The 16556-nt window shown below is 48.7% G+C and overlaps 1 protein-coding gene across 2 annotated transcripts in view; it reads left to right on the top strand.

Moving 5' to 3' along the window:
• Nucleotides 1–1202: 1202 nt before the first annotated feature.
• Nucleotides 1203–16556, top strand: part of LOC144152941 (band 7 protein AGAP004871-like) — a 261932-nt gene continuing 246578 nt past the window's right edge. For both annotated transcript variants that reach the window (XM_077684538.1, XM_077684531.1), the window contains exon 1: nucleotides 1203–3072. In XM_077684538.1, the coding sequence (XP_077540664.1) occupies nucleotides 2772–3072 (301 nt within the window). In that variant the 5' untranslated portion in view covers nucleotides 1203–2771. The remainder of the gene's footprint in view (nucleotides 3073–16556) is intronic.

Below are 16556 nucleotides of genomic sequence, written 5' to 3'. Positions count from 1 at the left end.
AAGAAAATACAGTGATTTGCACAGCTGATTTCTGCTGTTTTTGCCTTTTATAGGGCGAGCTTACGTTTTTTACGTAACGATCATAATACACTTGCTAGAAAATTTTGTGTGTCGGGGGGGAGGGGGGAGGGGGGGGGGGGGCGGGATTGTAGAAATGAAATGGAAAATACCGATGCCACTCCAGGAATTGCACTGGCCTGAGTTTTGACACTCCGAACAATCAAAAGCATCGAAATTAATGGAAATCGCAACTCCCAGGATAGGGGTTGGAATGGAATGGGCGTCGCGATTTACGAACTGTGGGGGTAATGTCTCCAAGCTCATTTAGCAATTTGCTACGTCACAAACTGTGTTCTTGTTTCGCCTTTCTACGAAGGACCTATCAAGTGTTCCCACATTCAAGACCAAATGAAACTATACAGACTGAACTTCGTTGTAGGTGGTATTTTATGCGATTGATATAACGTATATTTTGACGGTCACGCGGGATTTGTGCGTTATAAGCGAAAGTTAGTTTAAGTGGGGCCGCTATATGTGAGCTCGACGGTATTTTCGAAGCACTGCAACACTTCTGTGGGAATTTTTATACCGATTGGCTCACAAAAAGCCTACAACAGCTTCCGAAGGATAATTTCAGTGATTGGGTTTTAGTAAACACGCGCTTGAATGAGATTTAGTGCATGCAGAAGCGACAAGAACACTGCATTTTCCCAAATTCAATGTTTGGCTTTAGTGACAATAAATGCTGCTACCCATATTGTGGTGAAATCTGGACATCTTCAGAATGAATGATTGTATGTTGTTTCACTTACAAATGAGCACCACAGCGCGAAAAAAAGACCAGGGACAAGACGAAGGCTACAAACAAGCGCTGACTTCCAACTAAATTTTAATGAAAAGAAAGGCGCACATAAATATACATTATATCACAAAGGGATGGCAGTTACCGCAGCAGCTACCTGCCGCGGTGGCTCAGTGGCTAAGGCGTTGCGCTGCTGAGCACGAGGTCGCGGGTTCGATTCCTGGCCGCGGCGGCCGCTTTTCTGATGGAGGCGAAAAGCAAAAACGCCCGTGTGTACGAGATTTCGGCGCACGTTAAAGATCCCCAGGTGGTCAAAATTAATCCGGAGCCCTCCACTACGGCGCGCCTCATCGCCTGCGTTGCGTCGGCGCGTTAAACCCCCCAATCAATCAATCAGATACCGCAGCTGCACCACCGCCACGTACACAAAACAGATCAAAACCCACTGAACCTTAGTTCCATACACCCGCTGGCCACTTGCCTTGATTCTCATTAAAGCTTGCCACGACGACCAAAATGGTTATCATCAGAATGCAGATACATAGCTGCGAGCACCCAGAACTTCAGCTGCGCTATTTTTCGCTCATCAGGCCGTGAAACCCGTTATATTACCTACGTCGTATTACCTACCTCGGCTGTGCCAAGCATTAGGGGTCGAGTTTAGTGCATTTGATATAATAAAAATGGGAGGGCGCTATTCATCCCCGCAGCAAGCTCGTGGTGGTGGTAAAACGTGTGCTGGTAAGGCACCGTGCGCGCTAACTGCTCGCGCTTTCGCATCGACTCCCGCAATCACGGTAGCCATTAAATAAAGCATGGTGGCGGCAGGCTAATAATCACTACTAATTCCATTTTTCGTATAATTACACGTGATCCCACTGCCTCTTGCTGGCTCCGACGAGGCCATGGAGCTACGGAAGCAAGCCTGCTCCCCTCTATTTAGGATATTTGTACCTTCCGTGAAAATGTGAACTGCCATCAAGATACACTGGACGTGTACCCATGGACGTGTACCCATGTACAATCGCACGTCACTATAACGTCATTACTTCCGCTGGCGTTGTGCGCCTCCTGCGCTTCCGCTTTTTCAACGTACTTGCGTGGTTGACCGCGCTTAGCCGCAGCAGAAACTGGCGGCACACTCGACGTCCACTCACGAGACACGGCGCGAGTCATTTATGCAGCTCCAATGACCACAGGCAGACGGAAAATTCCCCTGGCTCGCTAGGGAGTCTCGAGGGACGCGCACTCGAGGAGCCGTGAGGGGCTCCCGTTCATTCAGGGGCTGTGTTCCGGCGCACGCACGTGGAATTTGGCGCCACCCGGTGTGCACAACGCCGACTTTTTCGCCTCAAGCGGTCCGTAATGAAATCGCCTTACTAGAAATAAAGCTGCACTTTGGGCTCCGGCCCTGTTGACGCGATGGCAGAACTTTCGTATTATGTCAGCAAGAGCGCCTTAGTCTACATGCCGATGGGTGGATGAAATTCCGCGCTTTGCTGGACGTATCCGGACCCGCTAGCCGCAGAGGATGGCGAGCCTCGCTGCCCAGGGGCTCTGACTAGTCAGATTGGAACCTCAGCCCGCTCGCAAGAGGAAGAAGGTCAAGGCAGAGCCCGCGAGAAGTGGCCACTTGGGTTGGTGGGAAGCCACCGCGCCGGCGGGTTCTCGGCGCGCGCGCGCTCGGCGCGGGGTGAGGACCCTGGTCGGCGGAGGAGGAGGAGGGCGTCCTGCAGTGCGCCGGCGCGCGGGCGGCGCTGCGCGCGTACCAGCGGCGGCGCATCGCTTCGTCCGGGTCGCCAGAGCCGCCTGCTGGGTCTGCTTCGAGCGCAGCGTGCTCTCCGAGGAAGCGAGGAACACGACGTTCTGCTGCACGCGGGGGACCGAGGAGGAGCCGCGCAGGGAGCCCGGGAGGAAGCCACGACGGCGGCCGACCGAGGCCCTCGCCGTGGGAAGCGACCGGAGGGCCATGGATAGCGGCGGCGGCGGCTACCCCGTCGAGCCGGCCCAGCAGCTGCAGGTGCCGGGCGCCGTGGCTCCGGCCGCTACGGTGCCACCACCGGTGGTGGTGCCGCCACCACCCGTGGTGGTGGTGTCGGCCGCCAGCGGGAAACCGCCGGCACCGGCGCCGCCAGTCGTGGTGGCGCAGCCCCCGCCGCCTCCCGTGGTGCCCATGCACCACCCGGCCATGGGCCCGCACCTGGTACAGGACCAGGCGCGCTACTCGAACCCGCCGGGACACCGCTGGATGTCGCAGACCACCTCGGCCGGTGAGCGCCGCCCACTCTTCCCGACGCGCACGTGCGCCCGCTCTTGGCTTCTACGCCCCTTTGGCCGAAGCAATGCGCCACTCTGCTCGCGCACAAGAAGAGGCCGCTTTCGCATAGTTTCTAGCGCAGACCGGCTCGATGTGCACGGTCGCCGCACTCTTCCCTCGGAGACGCTAAACCACGTAACGGTTTTCAGGCGGGTAAACAACATTTAGGGCTGGCGTTATCTAGTTCTTTTTTTACCCATACTCTGATATCAGTTTGTTCTGATGTCATGGTAAGTGGCAAAGAAAGACACGATGCAGAGAAGTATTCAAGTTCTAGTTAATGTATCTAAGTGGTACTTAATGTCCAGCACTATTTCCGAGTTCCTGTAGTTTGTAATAAATAACAGCGAATGAGCCAACAATACCCAAAACGATAGGAGCCGGTCGTACGCCGTTGTTCCGAGTAATCTTACGCGCATGGCACATAATTTTACCGTGGCATGTAAATATATTTAGAAGTAAGCTGAAGGTTTACACGATGCTCCCAGGTTTCCTTGATGATATTCAACGACTGACACTAGGTGAGCTGATTGAGGAGAACATTACTTCTTTCTGCTAAAAGGCGGACACAACCCCCGCTCCTGGTGGCTGCGTCTGTCTTTTTCGCTGCTTTCGCGCATGCCTACAAGACATGTAGCAATTGGCGTCGACGCACTAGATAGGAAAAAGTACAACAGATTCCACAAGCCCACACTCCAATTCCTTCCTTAAAAATAGACTTCAGACGGGATCATGGCTTGCACGTAAGAACATATGCGGAGACGTTTCTGGCGACAGCCGGCATTCCAGAAGCCACCGGGTCGATCATAACCACTCTGTTCTTAAAAACGAAAACGAAGTTTCTGTACCCGCAATGCAGAAGTATTGTACGTCTCGGTGGTGACAGTACGCGACCGATTGCAGAGGGTTTCAGCTCTGACGCTTGCGCGAGAAAGCCGCAGCTTCCACTTAGAGCTTCTCCCCCATGCTTTGGAAGCAGATTTCGCGCGTGATCATGACGAAGCCCCTCACTGTTCTTCTGGTGCTTCCTGGCCCGTCCATACGCGTGTGTCAAGGCTTCGACGGATGGTTTTGTGCGGCTTCATACAGCCGACCCATAGTAATTTTTCTCCCAGTCGACAATGCGCCCGGTGCACTACGGCGAACGTTCCTGTGCCGAGGAGAAGCAGGCACCACAGAGCTACGCCTTGGGATGGGGAGGAAATCCGGTGATGAGGGCACGTAAGTGAAAACGTGGCAGCTCGATTGGTGCTGCTTGTCTTGCGTGGAACCCGAGGAATTGGACGACCTTTCGCCAGCTTACTGCGCCACGGATGTCGACACCACGACAATACGGACCCCATCAAGCAACCCAGTAGCGGCATTGTTGTATCTACATCCTGAAGGTGGTAGAGACAGTTTCTTTATTACGGCAGCAAGTGTTGACTTCTGGGTGAACGTCAGAGAATAAAAACTTCGTCCAGAAATTTTTAACGCGTACACTGAAACGCTCATTTGCTCGATGAATTTGCGTGGGTTCTATAGATTGCTATGACTCAGCAAAGTAATGATCGTTAGTTTCCGCACGTGACTGAATCAATCAATTCAGCTGCAGGAAATCTGACTGAAAAACGTTCTTCTTCTAGAGTTACATTGTGAATAGAGTTTGCACTGTTTTTTTTTTTTTTGAAGGTGCAGTCAACGTGCATTATTTCCATTTGCTGGCCATGGCAAAGCACTTGCAGCTTTCTCTAAGTACGGTGTTCGAGCAGCAACTGAAGTCGAAGGGATCTCAAAGTTGTCATCCGAGACGGTGCCAAAGCGAGAGCTCAATTTTAGCGTCAATATGCAGCTGTCGTCGGTTGTCTCTAATTTTTTTGTTCGCCCGACTAAGGAATTTTGGGGTTTTACGCACTGAAGCTTTGGGGTTTTACGCACTGAAAGGGGAAGGGAAGGGGCAGGAAAACAGCACACAGAAAGGCTTGGACGCTAAACACAAGTAAAGCCGGGTTTGCTACAGTGCATGGAGGGGGGGGGGGGGGAGTGAAGGAGGTGACGCGAGTCAACTGGGACTCACGTTGCTGCCATTCGCTGAATTCCCTTGGGTGGCGGCATGGATTGGTCAATCAACTGCGTTGTGGTGAAACTGATTGATTCATTGAGTGAGTGATTCATTGTAGGGTTTAACGCGCCGACCCAATGCAAGCGATGAGGCGTGCCGTAGTGGAGTACTCCGGATTAATTTTGTCCACCTGGGGATCTTTAAAGGGACCCTGCAACACTTTCGATAAACGCTTTCACTCTTTCCTTCGCGTCGGGAAGCACTGCGAAAACTACAGTTATCGCCAGCACGGAGCGGCACTGCGTGATTTGCTCGTCGCACCAGATACGCCTTCCGTTTCTGCTTCGTTTTTGTGCCTTCATTTTTAAGTTGCTATCAAAAAGCGTTCATTGCTGCAACTGAAGGAGAACTGGCCAACAGCCGCTACATGGCCTTCGTGACGTAAATCGGGCCCTCGAAGAACGTAAGTCTGGGAAAGAGGGAAAAATCTTTTGAGCGAGTTTCCAAGTTATCTGATAGGCATACAGCATTATTTTTGGCTGAGGTACATTGCGATCCCCTAATCTAAGTACTGTGTGTGTTGGGTGACTACGTTCTGCAAGCATTTAAGGTTTCAAAACAAGTTGAAAAAAGTGTTGCAGGATCCCTTTGACGTGCGTCGAAATCGCGTACACACGGGCGTTTTTGCTTTTCGCCTCCATCAGAAAAGCGGCTGCCGCGGCCGCGAATCGAACCCGCGTCCTCATGCTCAGCAGCACAACCGCGGCGGGTGTTGTGGTGAAACCGAGGCACGGCAGTGCGTTAGAGTGTGGAGGGCTGAGGATTAATTTTGACCACCTGGGGATGTTTAACGGGCGCTGAAATCTCGACACACGGGCGCTTTCGCGTTTAGCCTCCAAAGAAAGAGCCGCCGCTGCCGGGATCGGGCCCATATCCTTGGGCTCAGCAGCGCAATGTCTTAGCCAGGTTGTTCCCTTGACTAGCCCCCTTACTTCAATTAAGTGGGTACCCGCCGCGGTGGCTCAGTGGCTAAGGCGTTGCGCTGCTGAGCACGAGGTCGCGGGTTCGATTCCCGGCCGTGGCGGCCGCTTTTCTGATGGAGGCGAAAAGCAAAAACGCCCGTGTGTACGAGATTTCGGCGCACGATAAAGATCCCCAGGTGGTCAAAATTAATCCGGAGCCCTCCACTACGGCACGCCTCATCGCCTGCGTTGCGCCGGCGCGTTAAAACCCCAGAATCAATCAACCAATTAAGTGGGTGCATAAGTAATTGCTTCGCCCTTCCGATTACTTGCATCACCCTATCACGCCATCGAATACGTAAGCGACTTTGCCTGGTCGAAGCGCATGAAACCGAGCAGGCTGGTTCGCTTTGTGGCCGTGCAGATAGCCTGGAGAAAGACCAAAAGCAATATCTTTAGTTCGGTAACTTGTCAGACAATCATTTGGGGCCTCTTGACTTGCTTTTATCCTGGGACGTTTAACAGCGTGCTTGCTTCGCATGCCGGACGGGTAGAAGGCGGTGCGCGTTTGCAAAGATAGTGGGAAACAAAGATAGTGAGGGGAGGGGAATGGGAACAATAGACAGTGTTTTCCCTTTGCACGTTATAGATGTAGCAAGGCGTGAAGCGGAACTTATATTGTGGTTCACACTGTGCTTTAACGGCCAGTTTTCGAGTTCCTTTTGTACTGTTTTAGAAATAGGAAGTCGCCTGTTCCACAAGGAATGCATACGGGGCAGCGTTCGTTTGTCCTGTACAACGAGTACAATAACAAACGAAGTTATTGGTTGCATCGTTATTTTTTCTTCCTAGTTGCGCGCTTCTACTGCCCGATTCACCTTCAGCCCCCCCTTCCCCCCCTCTATTACATCTACAGTGTAAGCAGCAATAACATACACTGTGTGGTTTTAAGTGACTGATTCCAATTTTTCGCGGAAAAGTGACCACAACAGCCTCCACTTGCGCGTCCGGTAACAGTTGGTCGCGTTAATACGTATTACATACGAAAAATAGCGCAGTTACTGACTACTTGCTCGGCAAAAGCACGTCAATTTGTTCTGTGGTGAAGAATCGCATTTGATATTTATAAACGTAAATGGCTTTGAATTCTTAGCGACCTTCAGGAATCTTGTACGTGTGGATTTTTTTGTTCAGTTCCTATCCAGACAGCAGCCATTCCGCCCAGGAACGGAACCCAATACTTCGTGCTGCTCATGAGGATGTCTTATAGCTACTGCCTCCTGCCATATAGTAAAATTTAGTCCGGAGCTAAAAATATATGACGCTTTGTACAGTATGCTGCATCCCTTGGACAAAAAGTTTCAAAATATTTGTTGAATCACTAGTCTTCTGCACTGAAGCGCATAGCTTGCAGAACGCATTGCGTAGTCTTGTTTCGTTGACGCACCCGCCGCGGTGGCTTAGCGGCGAAGGCGTTGTGTTGCCGAGCTCAAGGAGGCGGGTTCGATCCCGGCCACAGTGGCCGCTTTTCTGGTGCAGGCGAAAAGGAAAACGCCCGAGTGCCGAGATTTCAGTGCGCGTTAAAGCTCTCCAGGGGGTCAAAATTATCCCAGAGCCCTCCTTTACTGCGGGCCTCATACGACGCGTTAAACCCCACAATCAATCAATCGATAAATCTTTAACGCGAAGCTATAGATCATTGCTTGCTCAGTCTTTTACTGAAAATGGCCTCGCTCCCTTGAAAATCCGCTGCACACTTTAACAGAAATTACGTCAACCAACCATCTTTGCTTTTACACTTATTGCGCGTGAACTAAGCTTGCTTTAAGAAAGTAGGCCATTAAATGATATTTATCTATCGTGCAAACTTTCACCAAGTGGGCGAGCAATTAGGCAATAGATTTCTTAATGTTTGATAAGAGCGGTGAAGCAACTTGTTGCGTGCATGTTCGTTAGCCTGCCGGGGAAATATAATGGCTAAAATGAAAGCAGCCAGATTGCGGAGCCGGTGTGTACGCGCGAGAATCCTGGATCTCCCGAGTTGTCTCATAGCAGTGGAACATCAGGCGGAAAATGGACGCTGCCATTAACGAGTTCCGGCAAACTTTTGCGCAGCTGCAAGTTAATACACCAGCGTCAACATAAAGCGTGTGTGCCACCAAAATAGGATAGCAAAGAATTAGAGTCCTAAATTTTTTATAAGAAACAATTATATCACGAAGAAGGTGCTCGCGAAACGGCATTTAAAAAGAGATGAGGGAATTTTGTACAAGATGACTTGATATTCTGCTTCAGGATTTCATTCAAAGTTCTTTCCACCGTCGGTTTTAATCCACCGTAAAATAGCATGCGATTGCGTCATGTTAGCCGCGTTTAGAGCGTTGTATATAACGCGAAGTATTTCACCGGGGTTAAACGTGTTCGCTCCAGCAAACTGGCTTTATGATGCGACAAAATGACTAAATTCTCAGCCTGCATTAAATCGATACTAATAAAGTGCACTGCGATTGAAAGCTTCGAGTTAACGTTGAAGGTTATTAGTTTACGCGACTCATCGCGTCTTCACCCATTTCGCGGTATGTCCGCCCCTGTCCAGCCTCTTACACCGAGCCAAGAAATTTGACAGGCAGAGAAAAGAACTTCCGGAATAGTTATTGGTAAAAATCTAAGCCGCGCATAATGGGATGGAAACGGGAGCAGAAGATACTAAGCCACTTAGGGCAGGTAACTGCGGCGTTCCGGAAATGGGAAGGGCCTGTGTTGAAAGTCCTTGTGCCGTAGACGTTCGCGTCACACGACACGGTGCTGAATGTAGTACTGCGTACACATAAATCCGCGGAGGCGCCAGTGGCCATCTCACGCAATGTATGTATGTATGTATGTATGTATGCGGTTAGCATCCTTCAGCCACTTCACTCACTTTGCATCCTGCTTCTCCGGGTCATCTGTGTGTGACGCCTGAGCCCAAGTAGAAAAAAGCGGCAAAGTGCCGATGAGGGTGGAGAGAGCTGATAGGTTGTGAGTAGTAGCGGGGCAGAGGGGGAGGGGGATGAAGGGAAGGAAATGAGGAGGAGAGTAGGTAACTTCGTTAACAGCAATCTCTCACGAAGCAGCAATCGCACCGCAAGCGCTGACCCCGCCGAATCGTTTGGAACGATCACCCCGAGATCACACTGCACCGAGATGCCACCGTGTGATAAGTGCGCGTGCGCAATACCTCTCGCGTGGTAGCAGTCCTTTTTAACACCCCTACTTGAACAGTGGAGGTAAAGTGACGGCGTCGTCAAGCGGTCAGCTAGAGAGAGGCTACTTCAAATGATGAAGTGAAGGTAACATCACCCATTGCCTTTACAGCCCCCCAAACCAACCGCAATCTATTTACGGAAATTATCACCCTCCAAGGAATGGATTCTCTCTCATTTTTGTTCTTTTTGGAGAAATAACGCTTTTATTTTATAATACTTCTTCTGCAAACAAACTCTTGTGCAGCTCTGTAAAAAAACATTATAACGGATCGAGCAACATAAAAGCTTTTCTTGGAGGGCTTTAATTTCCAGGAGGCATGTGACCGACGTAAAAGGTTGACTCACCCTAAAAATTATCTTTGTGTATTTTCGTAGCGAGGGCGAATTCCTGTTGAGTTATGCAGCCTACGTCCTGGCACTTGTTAGTCAGTCTTGCCCTGTAAAGTATAAGAAATCATAAGAATCATTGCGAACCTCGCCTTGTGGGCCCTTCAGCCCACTACAGGGCGTCAAAAAACATTGTTCTTTGAGGAATGTGAAGTTAAAGACTACTACGGAATATATGTTGTCATTAGGTTCATAGCAGAACTGGCATGGTTACCACCATAAAAGTAGGGAACTTAAATGTGCAAGTGACATAGTCACATCCAATGCTCATAAGAAGTTGAACGAACAAACTTAACAGATATCATACATGACAATTACGAACTTTAAACAGTCTCAGAAATCGTGAGAGGAAAAAATCCCGAGCACTTCAATAATAAAATATACCAGGAGCAGCGACGCACGTAAGAGAGGGTGGGTTCGGACTCGCGTGTTTCAAAAGATGCGGAGGGAAATTTCTTAGCACAGATAATGGATCATGGATGGGGGCAATGAACCTACTCCAAGCCGCGCTGCTCAGTAAGGCGAAGTATTTCAAAGCTGGATCATGCACGTGCAGAGAAGAGTCGGTTTATCCCCGAGTTAGTGGGGAGCGCGTGGTAAGGCTGACGATAAACACTAGGGTGGGGATGCTGGGACGTGCATGCGTACGCATCTGCTTCGCAAACAACATCCCCCAGTATCCGCTTCGCGCTTGAAATGCAGTCATTGTCCGGCAAGCGTATTAACGGTTATTCGGTTGCTGAACTGTTCATCTACGGGCGCTAATGCGCTAAACACACTCAGGAAAATAGGCGCGACAATCCCGTCTCGCCCAGGACGTGGTAGTGAAAAGCTTTCCTTAAAGCTCGTGACCGCGCATATAAGCCCCCGAATTAGGAAAACACGGCTGTCCGAGGATCGGCAGGCTTCCATGAAATGAGTTCTTTAAACTTAGATGACCGAATCCTCTTGCAAACTCCATTTGCGCCACGGGGTACATGCCTTGGATATGCGTCATTTCACGAGTTTACTAATTTTTAAAAAATGAGCGATTTTTTGGTGGTGATTTAGTTCTTGTAAATCAATTTCTTTATCTTTATGCGATTCATTCTCTACAAACAAAACAAGCGCTGGTCGCTTTTGAAAGCGCAACGATACAGAAAAGCGTTAGACAACGTTTATATCTACCCTGATCCGAACCACGTAAAATGTTGTAAGCTCTCATACTTCAAGGGGCCATGAATATAACATACGACTTTGCTTTACTCGAGGGATGTTGCAGTTTGTACCTCGCCACGTTTTTGTTAAAGGGGAAAGGTTACTGCCATCACTCAGGAATTAGTCTTTAAAGGGCTACAGTTCAAGTTACTTGCCTACTGATTCATAATGTGGGCTTACCAAAGCGCCCGTGGCGCATATGGAAGAGCACCCCAAACGTGAAGCCAACACACTGACTCGTTGGCAGAGCGGCCGAGAAATCAAAAGTTCGAAACCATTTGCCAAACGTAGCATAACATGTAGCAGGTGTTCCAGGTTCAGTAACCTTATGCGCGTAACAGCGTAGCTATGGCCTTCGTTTTGTTTTAACAGCCAAACTGTTGTAGGTCGAGTTTTTCTGCAACTCTGCTGCAGGTCGTACCCCACGCAGGGGTTGGGGAAGGTTCCCAGACCAGCCGTCCTCGCAGAAACCGGTTCCCATACACATACAGAAGGTGCAGTGGTCTCGCAGGGGCGGGTCCCTCTCCCTCCTGCTTGGGTAGGGGAAAGGGAGCGAGCCTCCCGCCACTGACGTTTAGCTGCCGATTCCTTTGCGTGAACCGTACAGTTCGCGCGGCGACGGCGATGCCGTCCTCGGGCCAACATGCCTTACTCATTCCGTTGTTACGAGAAGGAGGAACCAGTGGTACTTAAAGAGCGGCCATGATGTCCACCACGCGGTCTTCCAAAATATTTGCTCTGGGGCATAACAATGACAAGTGCCTATAAAAAAGCTACAGATACCTTATAGAACGCCGGCACGCGTTCACCCTGTGGCCCGTGGTTCAGAGCTACCCCAGTCATGAATACATGCAGCTGCGTACCGAGGAAGTACTTTGCTGAAAAACGTGTGGAGAAGGCTCTCCTTGAAGTATACTCAGGAAACACCGCACTGAAAGCAAAATGTCCCTCGATTCAGACGCCCGGCCAAAGTTGAAGGAATGCTGGAGCGAGCCGTTTATATATTAGGCAAAACATTTTCAATCTAATCAGTCTATAAAGATGCTCTATATTTCTCAACACTGTTCAGCAAAAAGATGACATTAGGCCTATTTGAGGAAGAAAGTCAGTACATAACAGGTGTTTGGTGTGTTCTTTTAATTAAAAGCAGATGTAGGTTCAAAATTTTCAAAACAAATGAAAAAAGCGCGTTGAATATAACGTTTTAACGCGAAATACGAACAAGGCTGGCGCTCGTGGCTCGAGCGCCAAGTCCCAACATTCCCAAGGGACGGCGCGCGAGTAGTGCGAACGCGGCAAAATTGAACTCAGCAGCACTCCAATGGCGGGACCGAGGCAGGAGGGGAACAGCGTGCAAAGTGGGCGCATGAGACAGAAGAGGCCGTTACGTGGCAGGATTCGACGACATTTGCAGCGACGCGAGCAGATTCGCGGCTAATGGTTTCACTGCAGCCGTTTGTTAGCCGCTTAGCGCTACAGAGCAATTTTATTTTTTGTTTGAAACACTATAAGCTCCGGATGCAATTCCAAACCGTTATATTACTGATCAGTTACCTATGTCAGAATCCTCCAGTGACGCAATACATATGTATCGCGGCGTTAAGTGCGTTAAGATAGCTCACGAGTCGCTCCTCATTGTTACATTTTGCTCAAATATAACTAATTTGTTTAAAATGCGCTTTGAAACTGATGTGTGTGTTACCCCAATGAAGTAATATTTAGATTGGAGAAAAGTTGCACGTTGCCTTCATTGCCCCTTTAGCAAACACCGCCGTTGACATTGCTACCCCATTCGTTATTTCCTACACATACTTCAGAATGCTGGCAGTTAGTATACCCTAGTACTGTTGTACGGCCGGCCGCCGCGGCGCTACAGTCATGGGCCTTCCGGAGGAAAAGAATAAAATCTGAGTCGGAATAAATAGTGTTCGCTGTAGCCGGAGGGCCAGTCTGTTCAGCTGCGCGTATGACAGTCAAAGTCATGTTAAAGATGGTGTGAGAAGTTGTGGGAGATCATTTGCCAGCTAAATTGTTTTGATAATCGACCTGGACAAGGCTGCAAACAAAACGGCCGACGCTGAGGCTGCCACGCCACCCACCTCGGCTGCGCCGATGGCTTCGTTCACGATACAGCCTCCAAAAGCCGTCTGCACATCTCTGTCCGGAATCTGGTTTTCGTCTGAACTGTGAAGGAGTTTGGGTGAGATATATGCAGAAGAAAGGGAAAGTTGGGAACGCCGCCTCGGAACCCAGGTCCTACATCGTGGACATTGGCGAAAGCGTTGTGCGTCGCAGCCGCACCCAACCGGTTGGTACCCTTGCCGCAAAAGCACTTCACGCAACCTGCGGAGCAGGCACAAGCAGAAGCCGGGTCAGTCAACGACGCAGTACGAAGACGCATCGCATGACCGCACCCGAAGCGGCCGCTGCAGAACTTTGCCGAAAACTTACGTAGCTTCTATTCTTTCGGAAGGTGATGTACGCCCGGCCGCTGCGGCGCTGCAGTAGCGTGCATTCGGAAGGAAGAAGAAAAACTGAAGCGGAGTAGATTGTGTTTGCTGTAGCTGGAGGGTCACTGTGTTCACCTGTGCGTACACTAGTCAAAGTTGTGTCAAACAAAAACCACGAAATGTCCATGGGCACACCTAGGGGAAATTTCGACACGGCTGGACACTCCAGTCTTGCAAAGTACTTATAGTACTTATACTTGCAAAGTACTTATAGTAATAAAATCGATTTTTGAGTCATGCGCATTTTTAGTATTGACTATTTAAATATTTTTGCTGCATCAGCTATTATGCAGGGATAGTGAAACAGCATTTTTCTTTTTCAAAGCATCTGAATTTCACTAATGATTAGCAATATCAGCAATGATTTGCAATAAGCAATGATTAGCATCAGCGTGTTTACGCTTTTACAAACCGTTGTACTTTAAAACGAAGCATTCTTTATAAACGCAAGGATTTTCTTTTTGCGCGTTATGAGAGCAATCTTTTTTCGCCTTCGCTTAGGCTGCAGGTATTCAGAGAATCAATTATTTCAATTTTAACGGATTTTACAAATTTGGCAGCAGTGACAGCAGCTTTTATCGGCTAAAACCGGGTACCTACTGTGAACTTCACTGCATACGACGGGCCAGGCGCTTCTTTCGCGTGTAAAGTTCTGGACGGAATATGACAAAATTCTACGGTATATTCTCTCTACACGAACGTTTATTCCTTCGTGAAAATTATACTCTGCACCTGCAACTCAGCGAATATTGTGCTTGGGAACGCTATGCGCGACCGAATACTTCCCAAGCAGGAAATCATCGTGCATACAGTTCCTTTCTACCCTTCCCCGTGAGAAAAGTGGAGCCGCATGTTTCTCTTTACCTCCGGACAACACCAACTGGCAGCGTGCTTGCTACAGAAACCGTGAGGACGAGACAAACTTTGCTTCAATTGAAAGGTTGGAATTTTCATACTTCGTTGCATTCTTATTGACCGTAAAATCTGCGGCCATCGCTGAATAATTGGCGAATAAAGCGCCAGATTGGGTATTACCTGCGCCATCCCCAATAATTTGGCACGTATTTTGGAGAGCTTCCCGGAACTGACAGTCACCTAGCTGACTGCCTTCGCCAAAGGTGGATATTCCTCGAAGTAGGGTTGGGTTAGTGTAAATTTATGTACCGTAACCAATTGTTTTTGTTCTAATAGCTAGAAAAAAAGTTTTCGTTGTAATTAGTCTGCTTGGAAGGCCCTGCACAGTTTTCTTTAACTTGGGTGGCTCTTACCGACGTCGGGGAATCACGTATTTTAACTGTAATCTCATTGGGTAAACTGCTACTGATTCGTCACCACCTTTTTCTTCTGTTATCGGCATTAGCTTGCGTTAGAATTAGTCATGTATTGTTATCCCACAAACTATATCTTTTAATTGAATCTTTCAACTGAAGCATTCCATCGCCGTTATGGTGCCTCTTTAAAGCGACGCTTGTATTGATAGGTTGCGTGCATTACCTACCGATTCGGAATTATCCATGGGTGCACGACCATGTTGCCAAAGCTTGCGGCCCAAAATATGCACCGACTTTTCTTGATATCATACAAAATAACACAAAAAGTGTTACGTCCACACTAAGTTACGTACACAATTGAAAAGTAAAAAAATACACACAATTGTGTACACAGCGCCCACAGCATCCGAAAGGTTTTTTTTTTTTTTGGCTTTATTTGAAATTTATTTTGTTTTTTAAACTTTAGTTGCTCTTTTTATCGGGTTCTCAGTTAATTTTTTTTCTCGTGCTTTCCCACTCTCTCAACCACCCTCCCTACCTTTATCCTGCGTACACCGATGGTTGGCCTTTGTAAACTTGTCTTACAGGATTTAAATATTAGCTTATTTCTGCGTGCAGCTTTTCTCAGAGTGATGCGAACAGCAAATAAATGTTTCGGTTTTAAATGTAAGACTTGGCAGAGCCAGCGTTGACAAGATATGTACGTGTGCAAGTAAAAATAATTCCTGGTCCGTCAACATGGGGAAATCGATACTCTAGCGGCGGGCGAATGCATACACCGCATGGATGCGGGTAAGCTTTCATTCAAGTCGTCTCGACGAGCCATCCTCGCGAAGCTTACGTTCCCCTAGGGCTGACTGTTTTTGTTGACTCGTACCCGGAAAAATAGCGCAGCCGGTTATCCTTTCAATCTGAGTAAGTCTCTTCAATGTAAAGCTTCGGGATGCGGCGCAAATCCGCCGCCACGGAACTTGCATTATTCAGCCGCAGAAAAGGGAATCGATCTCTGTCGCGGTAGGTTTCAAGTTGTCGAGGATGTTTTGAATTCGGCTTCCTGGATTTCTGCCCCCTCTACTTAGATCAAACTGATATAACGTAGTCCTCATGCTAAAAAGCAAAAAAAAAAATCTTCTTTTCAATCTTGTGCTGCCGACTGGTGTGTCCTCTTTTTAAATGACCGTTGGAGACAAACCCTAAAGAGCTGTTTTTGATGCTATAGGTAAGACAGAAGGTAAGACAAAGTAATCTCCCTGAGACGTGCATAGTCCTCGCCTTGAATACAAAAGTCCGACTCATTGAGTTTTGCTTTCAAATCAGAAAGTTTGTAGCGCGCAACCACTGAGGCATCTGTGTTACTTGTGCCATGTGATGTGTCGTCTCGCTGGTGTCGTGGCAGCCATTTACCGTGAACGTTCCGGAACAATGGTGAGGCGCGCAGCATTCGGCTGGGGCGTGACTCAGTGGTTAAAGCGTTGTGCTGCTGCGCACAAGAAGGAGGGTTTGATCCAGACCAAGGCGACTGTTTTGCTGGTGGGGACGATATACGAAAATGTCGGTGTGTTTCGATTGCGGCGCCCGTTAAAGATCCCCAGGTGGTGAAAATTAATCTGGAGCCCTTCTCAACTGCGTGCTGCATAGCCCAAGTGTAGTTTCGGCGCGTAAAACACGGAAATTAAAATTTTCTTCTCTGTGCTCTAAATTTTAGAGAAAAAAAACCTTTATTCGTCCTCCTCCTCTTTCTCTCGTGCCTGTTTCTTTTTGTTGCGCTTTACGTAAAACAGCTGTGAAATGCGTTTATCGCTACAACTGAAAGGAAATAGGCCA

Source organism: Haemaphysalis longicornis, unplaced genomic scaffold (genome assembly GCF_048455015.1).
Source record: "Haemaphysalis longicornis isolate Haplotype H1 unplaced genomic scaffold, Haemaphysalis longicornis Haplotype H1 scaffold_1, whole genome shotgun sequence".
Classification (NCBI taxonomy): domain Eukaryota; kingdom Metazoa; phylum Arthropoda; class Arachnida; order Ixodida; family Ixodidae; genus Haemaphysalis; species Haemaphysalis longicornis.
Note: the sequence above shows the minus strand (reverse complement) of the source record. Positions and strands in the feature narration are given on the sequence as shown.